The 21,393-nt window shown below is 42.7% G+C and overlaps 1 protein-coding gene across 1 annotated transcript in view; it reads left to right on the top strand.

Annotated features, from left to right (window-relative positions):
• eefsec (eukaryotic elongation factor, selenocysteine-tRNA-specific) overlaps positions 1-21,393 on the top strand; it is a 417,489-nt gene that overhangs the window by 111,905 nt on the left and 284,191 nt on the right. Inside the window, exon 2 of the mRNA XM_072581795.1 lies at positions 6,903-7,110. Coding sequence (XP_072437896.1) covers positions 6,903-7,110 — 208 coding nt within the window. The remainder of the gene's footprint in view (positions 1-6,902; positions 7,111-21,393) is intronic.

Below are 21,393 nucleotides of genomic sequence, written 5' to 3'. Positions count from 1 at the left end.
ATTTCATACCAGGAATAATTCCCTCACCAAAAATACAGAAAAATAAAAAGATGTCTTAATATATTTTACTGAACATGTGACATAGAGTCATAGAGATGTACAGCAGGGAAACAGACCCTTCGGTCCAATCTGTCCCTGCCGACCAGATATCCCAACCCAATCTAGTCCCATCTGCCAGCACCTGGCTCATATCCCTCCAAAACCTTCCTGTTCATATACCCATCCAAATGCCTCTTAAATGTTGCAATTGTACCAGCCTCCACCACATCCTCTGGCAGCTCATTCCATACACGTACCACCCTCTGCGTGAAAAACTTGCCTCTTAGGTCTCTTTTATATCTTTCCCCTCTCACCCTAAACCTATACCCTCTAGTTCTGGACTCCCTGACCCCAGGGAAAAGACTTTGTCTATTTATCCTATCCATGCCCCTCATAATTTTGTAAACCTCTATAAGGTCACCCCTCAGCCTCCGACGCTCCAGGAAAAATAGCCCCAGTCTGTTCAGCCTCTCCCTGTAGTTCAAATCCTCCAACCCTGGCAACAGCCTTGTAAGTCTTTTCTGAATCATTTCAAGTTTCACATCTTTTCAATAGGAAGGAGACCAGAATTTCACGCAATATTCCAACAGTGGCCTAACCAATGTTCTGTACAGCCACAACATGACCTCCCAACTCCTGTACTCAATACTCTGACCAATAAAGAGAAGCATACTAAATGCCTTCTTCACTATCCTATCAACCTGCGACTCCACTTTCAAGGAGCTATGAACCTGCACTCCAAGGTCTCTTTGTTCAGCAAAACTCCCTAGGACCTTACCATTAAGTGTATAAATCCTGCTAAGATTTGCTTTCCCAAAATGCAGCACCTCGCATTTATCTGAATTAAACTTCATCTGCCACTTCTCAGCCTACTGGCCTATCTGGTCCAGATCCTGTTGTAATCTGAGGTAACCCTCTTTGCTGTCCACTACACTTCCAATTTTGGTGACATCTGCAAACTTACTAACTGTACCTCTTATGATCGCATCCAAATCATTTATGTAAATGACAAAAAGTAGAGGACCCAGCACCGATCCTTGTGGCACTCCACTGGTCACAGGCCTCCAGTCTGTAAAACAACCCTCCACCACCACCCTCTGTCTTCTACCTTTGAGCCAGTTCTGAATCCAAATGTCTAGTTCTCCCTGTATTCCATGAGATCTAACCTTGCTAATCAGTCTCCCATGGGGAACCTTGTCGAACGCCTTACTGAAGTCTATATAAATCACATTTACTGCTCTGCCCTCATCAATCTTCTTTGTTACTTCTTCAAAAAACGCAATCAAGTTTGTGAGATATGATTTTCCATGTTGACTATCCCTAATCAGTCCTTGCCTTTCCAAATACATGTACATCCTGTCCCTCAGGATTCCCTCCAACAACTTGTCCACCACCGACGTCAGGCTCACTGGTCTATAGTTCCCTGGCTTGTCTTTACCACCCTTCTTAAACAGTGACGCCACGTTTGCCAACCTTCAGTCTTCCGGCACCTCACCTGTGACTATTGATGATACAAATATCTCAGCGAGAGACCCAGCAATCACTTCTCTAGCTTCATCTTATGGAACGTTTGCTAGCACAACTCAACATTCTCATGGAATAGAGAGAATGTGAACTGACAAATTTTCTTACATTTTGAAGAATATTTTCTAACAAGACCAATAACATTTCACCCCCTCCTCTGTAGCTGAACAGTAAAATATTACAAACACTGAACATTTCCATATTGCTGCAGTAATGTACTTTGATATCACGAGCAGTTACACCTCTCATTTCTGACATGCCTTACTCTCATCCTGTCCTGTTTTCTCAGTGAAGATCAATTCCACTGTTCCAGAGTTTAGGGCGGAGAATATTAGCAAAGTGATTCTTATCCAGTGGCTGTTGCTGCAAACTTGCATTGCAGGTAATGCCAATTTTGTCTTCAATTGCCATGCTATCGGTTTATGTGCAAATTGCCCCAGCACACGTCAAAATTATATAAATTGCTCTTATTAGTATTAAAATTGAATGTTAATACATATGTTTGCCTCCTCAATGTTCTTGACTTTGGTCATTCATTCTCAGGATCCGAGTGTTGTTGGCAAGACTAGCATTGATTGGCCATTCCTGATGGCTGTACAAAATCTGGTGGTGAGCCACCACCATGAATTGTATAGTCCCTTTGGTGAACGGGCTCCCGCGATGCTGCTTGGGAGTTCCAGGATTTTAACTCAGTGGTGATAAAGAAACTGTTAATGCATTTCCATTTTGGGATGGATAGTGTGACTTGGAGGGGAATTTATGATGGTGTTCCTATACAATGTACAGCACCATTCACAACTCCTCAGATACTGAAGCAATCCATGCAAATGCAACAATATCTGAACAATATGCAAGCTTGGAGTCGAGAGTGTGGTGCTGGAAAAGCATAGCAGGTCAGGCAGCATCTGAGGAGCAGGAGAATCAACGTTTCAGGCATAAGGCCTTCATCAGGAATGAGGGGACAGGAGCAGGCTGAGACAATGGGTCAACTACTTTCTCCTAATATCCAAGTTTGGGTTGACAAGTGACAAGTAACATTCACACCATGCAAATGCTAGGCAATGACCATCTCCAATAAGTAACACTCTAATCACTGCCCCTTGACATTCATCACTGAATCCCCCAATAATAAACAAACTTTGGGATTACCCAGAAACTTAGCTGGACTTATGACAAAAACACAGTTGCTTCAAGAGCATGTCAGAGGGAGTAATTCATCTTCTGATGCCCAAAGTCTGTCCATCATTTACAAGGCACAAGTCAGGAGTGTAATGGAACACTTCCCACTTGCCTGGATGGGTGCAGCTCCAACAACACTTGAAGCTCGACACCATACAAGACAAAGCAGCCCACGTGATTGGCACCACACTGACAAACATCCACCCCCTCCACCATTGACACTCAGTAGCAACAGTGTGTACTATCTACAAGGTGCACTGGAGAAGTTCACCAAGTATCCTTTGATAGCATCTTCCAAACTTGACCATTTTCATCTAGAAGGATAAGGCAGATATATGGGAACGCTACCACCTCAAGTTCCCCTCCAAGCCACTCACCATTCTGACTTAAAAGTTTATCACCATTAGTTCATTGTTGCTGGGTCAGAATCCTGGAATTCTCTTCCTAAGGGCATTGTGGATCAACCCCTAGCACATAGACTGCAGCGGTTCAAGAAGGCAGCTCACCCCCACCTTCTCAAGAGGCAACTAGGGATGGGCAGTAAACACACGGCCATCCAGCCATGTCCACATCGTCCAAGTGAATAATCAAAAAATGCACCTGCTGTCCATATTGTTCAAGGTGTTAGAGGTTGCAGATTTGAAAAGTGAGTGACTTTTCTATGCTGTCCATTGACTTTCCCATTCTTCATGTGAAGTTTAGATAGAGGACATCAACTCAGTGATTCAAGAAAGCAGTACACCACCACCTTCTCAAGAGTAATGAAGCGTGGGCAATAAATGCTAGTTTAGCTGGCGATTCTCCACATCCTGTGAAAGAATAAAAGTAAAAGCATATTCCCAACATTTTCAGCACTGAATCTGATTATGGTACCCGGTTACCATACTGGATTGGTCAGTTCAACATATGTTATAACCTTCTTTTAAAAATTTGATTAAACTTGTATAATGCCTCGGGGGGTAAACTAAAGCATTAACCCAGATGAGAAATCTCCAGCCCACACAATTGCACATGAGCAAGGAGACTTCACTGAATTTTTATAAAGGGATCCAAATGGTATGTCGTGTTTCTGAAACTATAATACATTGTATAGCTCAGAACATCATAAACATTTCCCAGTTTTCTTGAATTGTTGCATTTCTAATTTGCACCGAGTCCCGTTAAACCCTCACTATTTTGCACACTAACTTGCGTGTACCCCTGTTTGAAGTGTATGTGTACCTTGATAAATTTTAAGTTCTCATCCTTGAGACCTCCTGGTCTTGTCTTTCTATACCTCTGAACTATCTACAGTTCTGACACACTCACACCCCGGATCTTTGCACTCCTATACTAAGTTTAATTGCTTTAAACACTGGCTGTATTTTCAGTATATTAAGACGCTAGGCAGTAGAATTCTCTCTCTGCAAGTCTCAACATTTTTTTTGTTCTTTCACAGGATGAGGGCATCACTAGCTAGGCCAGCACTTATTACCTATTCCTAATTTCCCAGTGTACACTTAAGAGTAAATCACACTGCTGTGGGTCTGGAGTCACATATAGGCCCGACTGGGTAAAGATGGTCGTTTCCTTCCCTAAAGGACATCAGTGAATCTAGGTGGGGTTTTCCGACAATGAATTCATGGTCATCATTAGACATTTAATTCCAGATATTTATTAAATTCAAATTCCACCATCTGCTGTGCCGGGATTTGAACCCAGTCTCCAGAACATGAGCTGAATTAACAGTTTGGCGATAATACATTAGGCCATTGCCTTTCCATGTGTACCATTTTCTTCTGCTTTCAGTAATTTCTTAAAGCCTGTCTTTGACCAAGCTTTGGTCATTTGCCTTTGTGTGGTTCATTGTCAGATTTGTTGTTTAACACTCATGCAACACATCTTGGGACATTTCACTACGGTGAATGGGTGCATAAATGCAAGCTGTTCATTTAGTTGAGAAAGAATCTTCTGCAACAGTAAGTGTGTTTTTTTAATGATAGCAAGTATTGACGTAGGCTGTTATCGTTATCACAATCTTTTAGGGAGCATCTTGGATCAGTTTGTTATGGTACATATAGTGTTGGCTGACAATCAGATCACCTTAGAGTCAGTTTCACCTTAGCTAGTTTACTACAAATGCAAAACAGCAAGGAAGCACTTGGAAAAATATTGCTGGGTGTATTCAGTTGTGAAGTGGTTCCAACAGCTCTGGTTCTAAAAACAGCAATGATTTATGTGCAGTTAAACTTAACCCTTCCTACACTTATCAAAATGATTTGATACACAACAGGAAACAGCTGGTACTCTTCCAAACAGCTCAACTTGTTTTAATTAGTCCTGTAGGATCAATTTTTGACATGTTTTTCTCTGAAAGTTCTTTTAGTATTGCGGCTACTTTTATTGTACGTCTATTCTGTTTGGCAGTGTTTTATGAAAATATTCTTTGATGGGTTGTTTGTAAATTTACCTTTCATATTTGGTATAGTTTTCACATTTTCTGCTCTAGATCAGCAGTGCAAGGAGCAAGAACCTGCACCTCAAATCTCTGTGGTGCTACACGGGACTGCTTCAATTTTCAGTGCTGTTTTCCTTTAGAGTTACATGGAACTCATAGCACAGAAACATACCGCTTGGCTTGACTAGGTGAAAGTGAGGATTGCAGATGCTGGAGATTAGAGTCAAGAGTATGGTGCTGGAAAAGCACGGTAGGCTGAAGAGCATGAGAGTCGACGTTTTGGGCAAAAGCCCTTCATCAGGAAACGTTTGGCTCGACTAGTCCGTACTGGGATTTATGGTCTACAAAAGCCTCCTGCCATTCCACTTCATTTCACCCTCTCAATGTATCTACCTTTTCTGGCATCCATGTAGTGTCCCCAACCTCCCCCTCACCAAACTGTTCTTGCAAAGATGTTGCTTCAGGCGCTTGGTTCCCTCAAGCACAGGGCTATAACACATGCATGCATCTGAATTGTTACATTCAATGCCCAGCTAGTCTGATCCTTTCCTTGCCTTGTTCAGATAAATGCAAAGACTCACTGAATGGTAATCAAAGCATGATCCTAGCCTAGATCTCCCCCGTCCCTAAACCTCGAAGCCATCATAGAATCCCTACCACGATCCTACTCCAACTGGATTGAGGCTTTGACTTGATTGGCAGCACTCAGTTTGCTCAGTGAATCAACTTACTGAACTTCTGAGGGCTTTAAAATATTCCATATTGAAGAAGAACGTGAATGCTCTGAAGAAGGGTCACTGGACCCAAAACATTGATTCTGCTTTCTCTCAACATATGCTGGCAGACCTGCCGAGTTTTCTTTTGTGACTGGTCTTTCTGGTGTCCTGGACATCAGCTGACATACTAAAACAGATTATCTGATCGTTATCATGTTGCTGTCTGTAAAAATTTGCAGGGATGAAAATTGGCTGCAGCTTGTGACTATACATTATAACAGTGACCAGATTAGATTGCTTACAGTGTGGAAACAGGCCCGTCAGCCCAACAAGTCCACACCGACCCGCCGAAGCGTAACCCACCCAGACCCATTCCCCTATATTTACCCCTTCACCTAAGGTTACGGGCAATTTAGCATGGCCATTTCACCTAACCTGCACATTTTTGGACTGTGGGAGGAAACCGGAATTCCCGGATGAAACCCACGCAGTCACAGGGAGAATGTGCAAACTCCACACAGTCAGTCGCTGAGGCGGGAACTGAACCCGGGTCTCTGGCGCTGTGAGGCAGCAGTGCTAACCACTGTGTCACCATGCTGCCCATAATACTTGAAAGTATTTTGTGGTTAACAGCTTTGAGACATCCTGAGGTGGTGAAAGAAGGTATAGAATGCAAGTCTGTCTTTTTTATTGAAATCTAACCTTCAGACTGATGTTTTCATTTCAAAATCCATACAAAATGGATTAATATAAAATCCTTTTGTTCTGTTTCGAGAAGCATATTCCAAAGAAGTAGATTTTCAAATATGTATATATATAAATATTTATCTGATTTATTGTCAGGATCATGCAGGTTATATTGTGCTTGTGGATTTACATATGAATCCATACATTCTTTGAGTGTAAAGTGTAAATTCTACTCAGCACCTTGTTTTCTTTTACGTACAGATGATAAGTTGTTAATTGCTTCCACCAAGCTTAAAATGAAATACTGTGTTGACTTACAGGTTCTCAAATTATTGACCTGATGATGTTGGTAATTGATGTGACAAAGGGAATGCAAACGCAGTCTGCGGAATGTCTGGTGATTGGTGAAATTACATGTCCCCGGTTGGTGGTCATCCTGAATAAAATTGACCTTCTACCAGAGGCAAAGAAGCAAGTGGCTATAGACAAAATGACAAAGAAAATGCAGAAGACACTGGAAAATACAAGGTAATCCCATCTCAAGTACAATCTGGGTGTCTCTGTTTGGTGGATGGAGTTAAATATCTGCTCTGATCTTTGAATGGCATACAGATTTGAAAGGACAAACTCCTGGCAAATAATTAAGCCAATATGGAATTTAAAAAAAAGTCTGACAATATGTTAAGAGTGATGCACATGTTTCAGAAGTTTGTTTTTTACATTGTCTGAATTCATTTGTAAATATAGTTTTTTTTTGTTGTTATAGAACATAGATCATAGAAAAATACAGCGCAGTACAGGCCCTTTGGCCCTCGATGTTGCGCCGATCCAAGCCCACCTAACCTACACGAGCCCACTATTCTTCATATGCTTATCCAATGCCCGTTTAAATGCCCATAAAGAGGGAGAGTCCACCACTGCTACTGGCAGGGCATTCCATGAACTCACGACTCGCTGAGTAAAGAATCTACCCCTAACATCTGTCCTATACCTACCACCCCTTAATTTAAAGCTATGCCCCCTCGTAATAGCTGACTCCATACGTGGAAAAAGGTTCTCATGGTCAACCCTATCGAAACCCCTAATCATCTTGTACACCTCTATCAAGTCACCCCAAACCTTCTTTTCTCCAATGAAAACAGCCCCAAGTGCCTCAGCCTTTCCTCATACGATCTTCCTACCATGCCAGGCAACATCCTGGTAAACCTCTTCTGTACCCGTTCCAGTGCCTCCACATCCTTCCTATAGTATGGCGACCAAAACTGCACACAATACTCCAGATGCGGCTGCACCAGAGTCTTATACAACTGCAACATGACCTCAGGACTCCGGAACTCAATTCCTCTACCAATAAAAGCCAGTACGCCATATGCCTTCTTCACAGCACTATTTACCTGGGTGGCAACTTTCAGAGATCTGTGTACATGGACACCAAGATCCCTCTGCTCATCCACACTACCAAGTATCCGACCATTAGCCCAGTACCCCATCTTTTTGTTATTCATACTAAAGTGAATCACTTCACACTTACCCACATTGAACTCCATTTGCCACCTTTCTGCCCAGCTCTGCAGCTTATCTATATCCCGCTGTAACCTGCCACATCCTTCCTCACTGTCAACAACTCCACCGACTTTTGTATCATCCGCAAACTTGCTCACCCAACATTCTAGCCCCTCCTCCAGGTCATTTATAAAAATGACAAACAGCAATGGTCCCAAAACAGATCCTTGCGGAAAACCGCTAGTAACTGCACTCCAAGATGAACCTTTACCATCAACTACTACCCTCTGTCTTCTTCCAGCCAGCCAATTCCTAATCCAAACCTCCAACTCACCCTCAATGCCATACCTCCGTATTTTTTGCAGTAGCCTACCATGGGGAACCTTATCAAACGCCTTACTAAAATCCATATACACCACATCTACCGCTTTACCCTCGTCCACCTCCTTAGTCACCTTCTCAAAGAATTCAATAAGGTTTGTGAGGCACGATCTGCCCTTCACAAAACCATGCTGACTATCCTTGATCATATTATTCGTATCCAGATGTTCATAAATCCTATCCCTTACAATTCTCTCTAAGACTTTGCCCACAACAGAAGTGAGCCTATAGTTACTAGGGTTATCCCTACTCCCCTTCTTGAACAAGGGAACCAGATTCGCTATCCTCCAGTCTTCTGGCACTATTCCTGTAGACAACAAGGACATAAAAACCAAGGCCAATGGCTCTGCAATCTCCTCCCTTGCTTCCCAGAGAATCCTAGGATTAACGCCATCAGGCCCAGGGGACTTATCTATTTTCACCCTTTCCAGAATTTCCAACACCTCTTCCCTACATACCTCAAAACCGTCCATTCTAATTAATTGTGACTCAGTATTCACATTGGCAACAATGTCCTATTCCTGAGTGAATACTGACGAAATCTTCTCCTCAATCTCTTCAGCCTCTACACGCAACTTCCCACTATTATCCTTGACTGGACCTATTCCTACCCTATTCATTCTTTTATTCCTGACATACCTATAGAAAGCCTTTGGGTTTTCCCTCATCCTACCAACTAAGGACTTTTCATGTCCCCTCCTTACTTCTCTTGGCTCTCTCTTCAGATCCTTCCTGGCTACCTTATAACTCTCAATCGCCCCAATTGAACCTTCACGCCTCATCTTTTCATAGGCCGCCCTCTTTCCTTTCACAAGGGATTCCAATTCCTTATTAAACCACGGCTCCCTCACATGACCCTTTCCTCCCTGCCTGACTGGTACATACTTATCAAGGACACCCAATAGCTGCTCCTTGAACAAGCTCCACATATCAATTGCACCCTTGCCTTGGAATCTACTTTTCCAAGCCACGCATCCTAAGTCGTGCCTCACCGCATCATAATTTCCCTGCCCCCAGCTATAACTCCTGCCCTGCAGTGCACACTTATCCCTCTCCATCACTAGAGTAAAAGTCACCAAATTGTGGTCACTGTCCCCAAAGTGCTCACCTACCTCCAATTCCAACACCTGGCCTGGTTCATTACCCAGAACCAAATCCACTATGGCCTCACCTCTTGTTGACCTGTCTACATATTGTGTCAGGAAACCCTCCTGCACACATTGGATAAACACCAACCCATCTAATGAACTCGAGCTATAGCTTTCCCAGTCAATATCAGGAAAGTTAAAGTCCCCCATAGCAACCACCCTATTACTTTCACTCTTCTCCTGAATCATCCTCGCAATCCTTTCTTTTACGTCTCTCGGACTATTAGGAGGCCTGTAGAAAAGTCCTAACAGGGTGACCTCACCTTTCCTATTTTTGACCTCAGCCCAAACTACCTCAGATGGCGAGTCTTCATCCATTGTCCTTTCCACCACTGTAATACTATCTTTGACAAGCAATGCCACACCTCCCCCTCTTTTACCCCCACCTCTGACCCTACTAAAACATTTAAACCATGGAACCTGCAACAGCCAATCCTGTCCCTGTTCTACCCATGTCTCCGTAATAGCCACAACATCGAAATCCCAGGTACCAACCCACGCTGCAAGTTCACCTACCTTATTTTGTATACTTCTTGCATTGAAGTATACACACTTCAAGCAACCTTCCTGTTTACAGGCACCCTCCTTTGAGATTGATGCCATGTTCCTAACCTCCCTACACTCCAGGTCCTGCACCCTAAAGCTACAGCCTAGGTTCACATGCCCCTGCAGAGTTAGTTTAAACCCCCCCCCCCCCCCCCCCCCACCCCAAGAGCACTAGCAAACCTCCCCCCCAAGGATACTGGTGCCCCTCAGGTTCAGGTGCAGACCATCCTGTTATAAAACCATAAGAAGTAGGAACGGGAATAGGCCATTCGGCCTCTCGAGCCAGCTTGGCCATTCGGTAGGGTCAAGGCTGATCCAAAATTCCTCACGTCCAGCTTCCTGTACTTTCCCCATAACCCTTGATTTCCCTGCTGATGAAGAATCTCTTAATCTCAGTGTTAAATATACACAAGGACTCTGTCCCCACAGCTGTCTGTGGCAAGGAGTTCCAAAGACTCACAACACTCTGAGAGAAGAAATTCCTCCTCATCTCAGTCTTAAATTGGTGCCCCTTTATTCTGAGACTATGTCCTCTGGTTCTAGTCTGTCCCATGAGGGGAAACATTTACCCTGTCAGCATTTACCCTTTAAGCCCTTAAGAATGCAATATGTTTCAATGAAATCACATCTCATTCTTCTAAACCCCAGTGAGTAGACTCCCAATCTGTTTAGTCTTTGGGTGTAGGTTTGCTCTTGAGCTGGAAGGTTCATTTTCAGACGTTTCGTCACCATACTAGGAACATCTTCAGTGAGTCTCCGGACGAAGCCTTCGTCCCAGGGCTCACTGAAGGTGTTACCTAGTAGGGTGACGAAATGTCAGAAAATGAACCTTCCAGTTCACCGAGCAAACCTACATCCAGAACCTCAACCTGAGCTACAAATCTTCTCAAAACTCGCTAACACCTATGGGCGCAATACTATAAAACTGGCCCGAAAATGGGAAATGATTGCCATGTTTAGTCTTTGCTGATTTGACAATCCTTCCATACCAGAGATCATCCTCGTGAACCTTCTCTGAACTGCCTCCAATGAAATGATATGTTTCCTTAAATAAGGGGACCAAAACTGCTCACAGTGCTCCAGATGTAGTCTTACCAGCATCTTGTACAATTGCAGTAGGACTTTGTAATCTTATGCTCCAATCCTTTGAAAAAAGAGCTAACATTCCATTAGCCTTCCTGATTACCTGCTGCACCTGTGTGCTAGCATTCTACATTTCATACACAAGTTCACCTAAGTCTGTTTGTGTCGCAGCTTATTTTTCTGTTTTTCTCCACTTACATAATATTCTGTTTTGTTCTCTTCTCCTTGTGTGGGATGTGGGTACCACTGCCAGGGCTAGAATTTGTTACCCATCCCTAGTTACCCTTAAACTGAGTGTCTTCTTTGTCATAAGAGTCAACCACATTGCTTTGGGAACTGGCATCACATTTGGCCAGATCAGGTAATGACAGCAGATTTCCATCCCTAAAGGACGAGAGTGAATCAGATGGATTTTTGTGATAATTGACAGTAGTTACATGGTTGCCATTCGGCAGGAAGTTCCAAAGTTGCAGTTTTCTCAGAGAAAGATTTTCTCCTTATCCTGAATGGGAAATGCCCAACTTTAACACAGTATCCAACCACCATCTCTCTCTCCAACCCCACCCCACCCCACCTTCTGGACTGACCCATAGGATGAAACATCCTTCCCACATCAATCTTGTCAAGTCAATTCAGAATCTTATACATTCCAATCAAATCACTCTTCACTCTTCTGAACTCCAGTGGAAACAAAACCAGTCTGTACAATCTATAATCATAAAACAACCAGCTCATTCTAGCTATCAGCCCTGTAAACTGTAATGATACTTCTATTTTCTCTTAACTCTAGCCAAGCAAAGTTTAGATCAGAGTGGTGCTGGAAAAGCACAGCAGGTCAGGCAGCATCTGAGGAGCAGGAAAATCGACGTTTCGGACAAAAGCCCTTCATCAGGAATAAATCCCTTCATCAGAGATAAATTTACCTCTCCATCCTGGAGGCTTCCTGCCTCTATTCCTGATGAAGGGTTTTTGCCTGAAACATTGATCTTCCTGCTCCTCGGATGCTGCCTGACCTGCTGTGCTTTTCCAGCACCACTCTGATCTAAACTTTGGTTTCCAGTATCTGCAGTCCTCACTTTTGCCAAACAAATTCTGTATCTCCAGCAGATTCTCCTTAACCAATATTTCTACCATTCATCTTTTCTTTCCTTCCGCAATCTTTGCTGAACACCAGGTATCCAGAGCTATTTGGTATGTTGGACATGTATTCAGAGAAGATGATGGTGAGTCACTTCCTTGAGCTGCAGTCAGTGTGCAGAAGGTATTACACATTTGCTTCTAGGTTGGGAGTTCCAGGATTTTAACTCAGTGGCATTGAATGAAAAGCAATATGATTCCAAGTCAGCATGGAATGTGGCTTGGAGAAACATTTTCGAGAGGTATTCCCATTCTTTGGCTTCCCTTGTCCTTCTGAGGGTGGAGGGGATGACATTGTAGGTCTGAAGGTGCTTTCAAAGCGGTTTGAAGATTTGCCATGGTGCACATTGCCAAAGACACTGATTCATGTTGTAGTATTGTTCCACTGTTGTCAGCAACTTCCAGAGGTAACAGCATATGCTTACAGTCATGGAGATGTAAAGCACAGAAACACGCATTCAATTCTGGTCTCCCTGCTTGAGGAAAAATATTGTGAAACTTGAAAAGGTTCAGAAAAGGTTTACAAGGATTTTGCTGAGGTTGGAGGGTTTGAGCTATAGGCAAAGACTGAATAGGCTGGGGCTATTTTCCCTGGAGTGTCAGAGGCTGAGAGGTGATCTTACAGAGGTTTATAAAATCATAAGAGGTATGGATAGGATAAATAGGCAAGGTCTTTTTCCCAGAATAGCGGAGTCCAAAACCAGAGGGCATAGGTTTAAAATGACAGGACAAAGATATATAAAAGAGTTAAGGAGCAACATTTTTTGGTGGACTTGTCGTACTGAGAATCTAAATTCAAACTCCATCATGGACGATTTTGAGAATTTGAACTTGATTTGCTAAATGGAAATTTGGAAGTAAAAATTGCTATCATTTAAAATGACCACAACAGCATTGTGTTTATTGTAAAATTCCCAACTCATTCACAACATCCTTTGGTGAAGGAAAGTTCAATAAGGACAATAAGTGACTGTAGGCTCACGCTGTTGTGGTTGACTCGAAAATAATTTAGCAAGCCACTGCTCATTGCACTATTTCAAGATAGCTAGAAATGGACAACAAATGCCAACCTTGCCAGTGACACCCACACTCTGAGAATTATTTAAAGATTAGAACATTGAACATTACAGCTCAGTACAGGCCCTTTGGCCCTGTATGTTGCGCTGGCCTGTGAAACCAATCTAAGCCCACCTAAACTACACTATTCCATTATCATCCATATGTATAATCCAGTGATTATTTAAATTCCCTTACTGTTGGTGAGTCCACTGTTGCTGCATGCCTTACTACTCACTGAGTAAAGAACCTACCTCTGACATCACTCTTCAATTTAAAGCTATGTCCCCTCATGCTAGTCCTCACCATCTGAGGAAAAAGGCTCTGACTGTCCTCCCTATCTAATCCTCTATTAAGTCTATTAAGTCACCTCTTAGCCTTCTTCTCTCTAATGGAAACAGTGTCATGTCCCTCACCCTTTCCTCATAACACCTTCCCTCTATATCAGGCAACATCCTGGTAAATGTCCTCTGAACCCTTTCCAAAGCTTCCACATCCTTCCTAGAGATGTGGTGACCAGAACTGTACATAATACTCCAAGTGCAGCTGCACCAGAGTTTTGTACAGCTGCAACATGACCTCATGGCTTCAAAACTCAATCCTTTTACCAATAAAAGCTAACACACCGTATGCCGCCTTAACAACCCTTTCAACTTGGGTGGCAACTTTCAGGGATCTATGCACATGGACACCGAGATCTCTATGCTCATCCACATTACCAAGAATTGTACCATGAGCCCAGTACTCTGTATTCCTGTTACTCCTTCCAAAGTAAATCACCTCACACTTTTCCGTATTAAACTCCATTTGCTATCTCTCAGTCCAGCTCCACAGCTTATCCAAGTCCTTTTGTAACCTGTAGCGTCCTTCTGCACTGTCCACAACTCCACTAACTTTAGTTCCATCCACAAATTTACTAACCCATCCTTCCACGCCCTCATCCAGGTTATTTATAAAAATGACAAATCAGCAGTGGACCCAAAACAGATCCATGCGGTACATCACTAGTAACTGAACTCCAGGATGAACATTTCCCATTAACCACCCCCTCTGTCTTTTTACAGCTAGCCAATTTCTGATCCAAACTGCTAAATTAACCTCAATCCCATGCTTCCATATTTTCTGCAATAGCCTACCGTGGAGAAACGTATCAAACATCTTACTGAAATCCACATAAACCACATCAACCACTTTACCCTCATTCACTTGTTTGGTCACCTTCTTAAGAACTCAATAAGGTTTGTGAGGCACAACCTACCCTTCACAAAATTGTGTTGACTATCCCTAATCAAATTATTCCTTTCTCGATGATTATAAATCCTATCACTTATAATCCTTTCCAAATCTTTGCCCACAACAGAAGTAAGGCTCACTGGTGTATAATTACCAGGGTTGTCTCTACTCCCCTTCTTGAATAAGGGAACAATATTTGCTATCCTCCAGTCCTCTGGCACTATTCCTGTAAAGGTCAAAGCCAAAGGCTCTGCAACATCCTCCCTGGCTTCCCAGAGAATCATAGGATAAATCCCTCTTGCCTAGGGGACTTATCTATTTTCACACTTTCTAGAATGCTAACACCTCCTCCTTGTGAACCTCAATCCCATCTAGTCTAGTAGCCTGTATCTCTGTATTCTCCTTGACCTCATTGTCTTTTTCTAGTGTGAATACTGATGAAAAATATTCATTTAGCGCCTCTCCTATGTCTTTGGACTCCACACACAACTTACCACTACTATCCTTGACTGGCCCTAACCTTACCCTCATCATTCTTTTATTCCTGACATACCTATAGAAAGCTTAAGGGTTTTCCTTGATCCTACCAGCCAAACACTTCTCATGTCCCCTCCTGGCTCTTCTTAACTCTCTCTTTAGGTCTTTCCTGGCTAACTTGTAGCTCTCAAGTGCCCTAACTGAGATTTTACATCTCATCCTCACATAAGCCACCTTCTTTCTCTTGAGATTCAACTTCTTTAGTAAACCCCTTGCTCGATCACTTCCTCCCTGCCTGACAGGTGCATACTTATCAAGGATATGCAGTAGCTCTTCCTTGAACAAGCTCCACATTTCAACTGTGCCCATCCCCTGCAGTTTCCTTTCCCATCCTATGCATCCTAAATCATGCCTAATTACACCATAATTGCCTGTCACCCAGCTATAAGTCTTGCCCTGCAGTACGTACCTATCCCTTTCTATCGCTAAAGTAAACATAACCAAATGGTGGTTACTATCACCAAAGTGCTCACCTACCTCCAAATCTAACACCTTGCCTGCTTAAGTGGCACTTCTGGTGATTGGTCATCATCCTGCATTGTAATTTTACCTTACTCATCTCTTTAGCAAGATCTTGATAAGAAGTGGCAGTCCAGCCATACCAAGGCCAATTCTGTTAACCCAAGAGCTGCTCCAGCCTAAATCAGTTAATAATTTTAGATCATGGATTGATCCAAGCAATTTCAAGTTATATGTCTTAAACCTTACCAGCCCACATGGTTGCCCATTAAGCAATGTAACGAGCACTATACATTACTTTAACTTCTTGGGTGTCCACCCTCAGTCACACAGAAATCCTGAAACCCACCCTTAATAACTGCTCTATTTCTGCTTCGATTTTACATTTGCAGGTTTCTCCTGTTTTACCTGTGTAGACCCAGAAATTTAGGAAGGATTTTTCTTGCATCACATTTACAGCACACGACCAAGCTATTGCGCCCGACAGGTTTATTAGAGATTGGATTAGATTACTTACAGTGTGGAAACAGGCCCTTTGGCCCAACAAGTACACACCGCCCCGCCGAAGCGTAACCCACCCATACCCCTACATCTACCCCTTACCTAACACTACGGGCAATTTAGCATGGCCAATTCACCTGACCTGCACGTTTTTGGACTGTGGGAGGAAACCGGAGCACCCGGAGGAAACCCACGCAGACATGGGGAGAACGTGCAAACTCCACACAGTCAGTCGCCTGAGGCAGGAATTGAACCCGGGTCTCCGGCGCTGTGAGGCAGCAGTGCTAACCACTGTGCCACTGTGCCGCCCACATTTTTGCCCCACATTTTTACTTCACTCTCCTTCGACACACCCAGTCAACATGTCCTTTTGTTACTTTCTGCCCCACATACTCATCTGACTTTCCCACAAATGCATCTTCGTTTTTGCTGCAGATGCGTCAATGGGGGTACATTTTTTAACAATGCTGATTTGTTTTTCATTCACATGAGAGACATGGGTGCCTCTGGCCAGCTTTATTCCCAGTCTCTCGTTCCCCTTGAGATGGTGAGCTTCCTTTTTGAATCACTGCAGTTCATATGATATACTGGCTACAATCCCATTAAGTCGGGAATATCAGGATTTTGACCCACTGAAGGAAGGATGATCTGTTTCCAAGTCAGGATTGTGAGTGATTTGGAGAGGAACATGCAGGTGATGGGTTCCCTTGTCCTTCCTAATGCAAGCGGTGATGGGTTGGAAAGTGCTATCTAAGGGCCATTAAATATTTCTGCAGTGCATCCTACAGACAGTACACACTGCTGCAACTCAGCATCAGTGGTACAAATAACAAAGAAAATTTACAGCCCAGAAACAGGCCCTTCAGCCCTCCAAGCCTGAGCTGATCCAAATCTACTGTCTAAACCTGTCGCCCAATTTCTAAGCATCTGTATCCCTCTGCTCCCCACCTACTCATGCATCTGTCCAGATGCACCTTAAATGAATGTACCGTGCCTGTCTCTACCACCTCTGCTGGCAACGCGTTCCAGACACCCACCACCCTTTGTGTGAAGTGCTTACCGCGTGTATCCCCCTTATACTTTTCTCCTCTCACCTTGAATGCATGACCTCTTGTTATGGAATCCTTCACCCTGGGAAAAAGCTTGTGTCTATCCACCCTGTCTATACCCTTCATGATTTTGTAGATCTCAATCAGGTCCCCTCAACCTCCTTTTCTCTAATGAAAATAAACCTAACCTACTCAACCTTTCTTCATATCTAGCACCTTCCATACCAGGCAACATCCTCGTAAACCTTCTCTGCACTCTCTCCAAAGCGTCCACATCCTTTTGGTAATGTGGCGACTAGAACTGTACCCAGTATTCTAAATGCGGCCAAACCAATGTCTTATACAATCTTAACATGACTTGCCAGCTCTTAAACTCAATACCCCGTCCGATGAAGGCAAGCATACCATATGCCTTCTTGACTACTCTATCCACCTGTGCAGCCAACTTCAGGGTACAATGGACCTGAACTTCCAGATCTCTCTGCTCATCAACTTTTCCCAAGGTTCTTCTGTTTATAGTATAGTTCGCTCTAGAATTAGACTTCCCAAAATGCACGATGTCACATTTGCTTGGATAGAATTCCATTTGCAACTTCTCTGCTCAACTCTCCAATATATCTATATTCTCCTGTATTCTTTGACATTCCCCTACGCTTTCTGCTACTCCACCAATCTTCGTGTCATCTGCAAACTTACTGATCAGACCAACAATGCCGTCTTTCAGATCATATATGTATATCATTCATTTATGTATATCTGTGTAGAAGGAGCAGATGCTTGTGGATGTGCCAATGAACGAGCTGCTTTGTTCTGGATGCTGTCAAGCTTCTTGAGGGTTGTTGGAACAGCAGCCATCCAGGCAAGTGGGGAGTATTCCATCACACCCCAGACCTTTTTTTTTCAGAAAGTGAACAGACTTTAGGGAGTCAGGAGGTGAGTGACTCACTGCAGTATTCCTAGCTGCTGACCTGCTGTTGTAGCTACTTTACTTATATATAATCCCTACAGTGTGAAAGCAGGTCATTCAGCCCATTGAGTCCACATTGATCCTCCAAAAAGCATCCCACCCAACCCACTGCCCTGCCCTATCCCTGTCACCCTGCATTTTGCATGGCTAATCCACCTAACGTGCACATCTTTGGACTGTGGGAGGAAATCCACACAGATACGGGGAGAATGTGCAAACTCCACACAGGCAGTCACACAAAGGTAGAATTAAACCTTGGTCCCTGGTGCTGTAAGGCAGCAGTGCTAACCACAATGCCATCCTATGGTTAGTCCAGTTTAGTTTTTGTTCAAGGGTAACATCAAGTGAGGGATTCAGTGATGGTGACATTAAATGTGAAGGGACAGTGGTTAAATTGCCTCTCATTGAATACGATAGTTGCCTGGCATTTGTGTGGCATGAATGTTACTTGCCATTTTTCAGACCAAGCCTGGATTCTGCTTTCTGATGAGAAAATGAGAATGCTACGCAAAGTCCCCAAACTTTCACAGTGCACAGCTTTGTGTCATGTAAAGACAAATGTTTCCGTATCCTGCTTTAAACTACAAAAATGGCCTTGAATTTCAGCAAAGTAGCATATTAGACATTGGCTATATTCCCCCATCTGTGGTTTATCCTCATCACTTTTCTTTTTCAAACCTTTCCTTCTCTAATCTTTTTTTCCTGTAAGTGTAGCCGCATTCTACTTTTGTTGTGCTACTTTCAGTGAACCCTACCTATAAAATAAACAATAATTTGAAAGCCACTATATGGAGCTCCAGAACCAAGTCAAAAAGGAACAAGCAGAAGTCAAAAATATCAACAGTATGAGTGTCAATAGATCAGTTTATTTGGCTTGCATATAAACAAGAAAGCAGTCCCGTTAGTTTGGTACAAAGATGACATTTTAATTCAAGGTAGGAAAAATATATGAAAATATATATGTGAAATATTGGAGACCCTTTACTGAAAATAGCTCTTTTCACTCCTGGAAAGAATGTAAAAATACTCATTTTATGTACTATGTGACCCTCTTTAATCTCAACCAATTAACTTTAACAAAATCAAAATAGTGTGAGTGCTGGAGATCGGCAATAAAATTGAAAGAGCTGGAGAATCTCAGAGTTGAATAAACTCTTTGCCTCAGACATGCAATATAGAATAGTAATAGTATTCTAAAAGTACTGAATAATCAAAGGCTAAAAGAAGGAGAGGAAATAAACACAATAATTATCACAAGAGAAAAAGGACTGGAGAAACTATTGGAGAGAAAGACTGATACATCCCCTGAACCTGATGGGTTGCATCCTAGGATTTTAAAGCGTGTACACAGTGGATGCATTGGTGTTAATCTTCCACAAAATCTTAGATTCTGGCTAAGTTCCAGATGCAGCCAATGTAGCACCATTATTCTAAAAGGGAGAGAGACTAGAGTCAGAAACAAGTAACTTTAGGCCAGTTAGCTTAACATCTATTGTTGGGGAAAAGCTAGAGTCTTAATATAAAAGATGTAAAAGCAGATAATTTAGAAACCCGTAATATAATCAAGCAGAGTCAGCAAGGCTTCATGGAGGGAAAATTGTGCCTGACAAATTTATTACAGCCGTTTGGAAAGGTTGTAAGCAGACTAGATAAAAGGGAACCAGTACATGTAATATACCTGAATTTCCAAAAGATATTTGATGAGGTACTGTACATAAGGCTAGTTAATAAGATAAGAGCCCATGGATAGAAGATGAGCTATCTAATTAAAGAAGACAGAGGGTTGGGATGTAGAGGACAATGGCAGTCCACAAAGATAAATGCTGGACCCACAATCATTTGCAAAGAAAAAGACTTACATGAGGAAAATCAGTGTGCTATCATCAAATTTGTGGATGACAAAAGTAAGTGGGATAAGCAGGATGCTGGAAGAACACAGCAAGCCAGACAGCATCAGGAGATAGAGAAGTCGACGTTTTGGGTGTAATCCCTCAGGAGGGTGGGTGTAGGTGGAGCTGCAGGTAAAGGAGGTGGCAGGGGCAGGGTGGTGAAGTGGGGATAGGTGAAGACAGGCAGACGGTATGACCTGGTTGGTCAATGAGAGGAATGAATCCAGTTAGTGGCTAGGAGGAGTGGAATGAAGGGGGAAGGGCTGGGAAGAGAGTCTGGGCATACGGAGAGAGGTTATTTGAAATTGGAGAACTCAACATTGAAATGGCAAAGGACTGCAGAAAGCTACAGCATAGAGTGACGAATGCATGAATCACATAAAGCTGGCATCCAAGTTCAGAGCGCAAAATGATAGGCAAATGGAATGTTGGCCGTATTGTACAAGTCATTAGACAAACCATAATTGGAATGCTGTGAACATTTAAAGAAAAATATTCTGTCAATGGAGGCAGTCCAGAGAAATTCCATTAGGTTTATCCTGGTTGTGGATCGATTGTTTTATGAGAAGAGGTTGAGTAGTTTGGGTTTGTACGCATTGGAGGTTAGAATGAGAGGAGACCTTATTGAAATATGGAAGATTCTTAGGGAACTTGACGGGGTAGATGTGGAAATGTTGTTTCTTTTGTAGAGAGCCTAGTTTACTTCAGAGTAAGGAGTCACCTATTCGAGACAGAGATGGGTATCTTTCTCTGCAGATAGTTATAATTTATGGAATTCTTTGCTACAGAAAACTGTTGAAAAGTCATAAAGTCTATTCAAGGCTGCAATAGCAATTTTCTAAACAGTCAATGTATAAATGGTGTGGAGATCAGCCAGGAGAGTGAAGTTGAGGATAATGAGACCAGCCATGATCTCATTGAATGGCAGGGTGGACTCACTGGGTTGAATGGCTTACTTCTACTTTGACATCTTATGATTCTCTCTTACCTCTTTCTTTTCCTCAACTTTTTCTTTGTTTCCTTTGCTGTCTAGCTTTCCTCTTCCTATGCTAATGAAATACCATTAATTTTAAAGTACTCCTGAATCTGTCCCTCATGCCTTGCAACCCTCACATATGTCATCCTATCGCCTCTGTTTCTGCAAATTTGTTGTATCACCATCTACTTCAATTTATCCTTTCCTAAGACTCTAGAGCTGATCAGCCCCTTGATTCCCTCAATCTCTTCTTTCTCTAGAGTCACTAGGCTTTATAATCAAACATCAACCACTAAATTTATTGCATCCATTTTTTTGCTCTTATCTTGATCGTGTTGTGGGCTTT

This window comes from Chiloscyllium punctatum, chromosome 12 (genome assembly GCF_047496795.1).
Source record: "Chiloscyllium punctatum isolate Juve2018m chromosome 12, sChiPun1.3, whole genome shotgun sequence".
Classification (NCBI taxonomy): domain Eukaryota; kingdom Metazoa; phylum Chordata; class Chondrichthyes; order Orectolobiformes; family Hemiscylliidae; genus Chiloscyllium; species Chiloscyllium punctatum.
The sequence above is the reverse complement of the archived record's forward strand: the minus strand, read 5'-3'. Positions and strand labels throughout refer to the sequence as shown.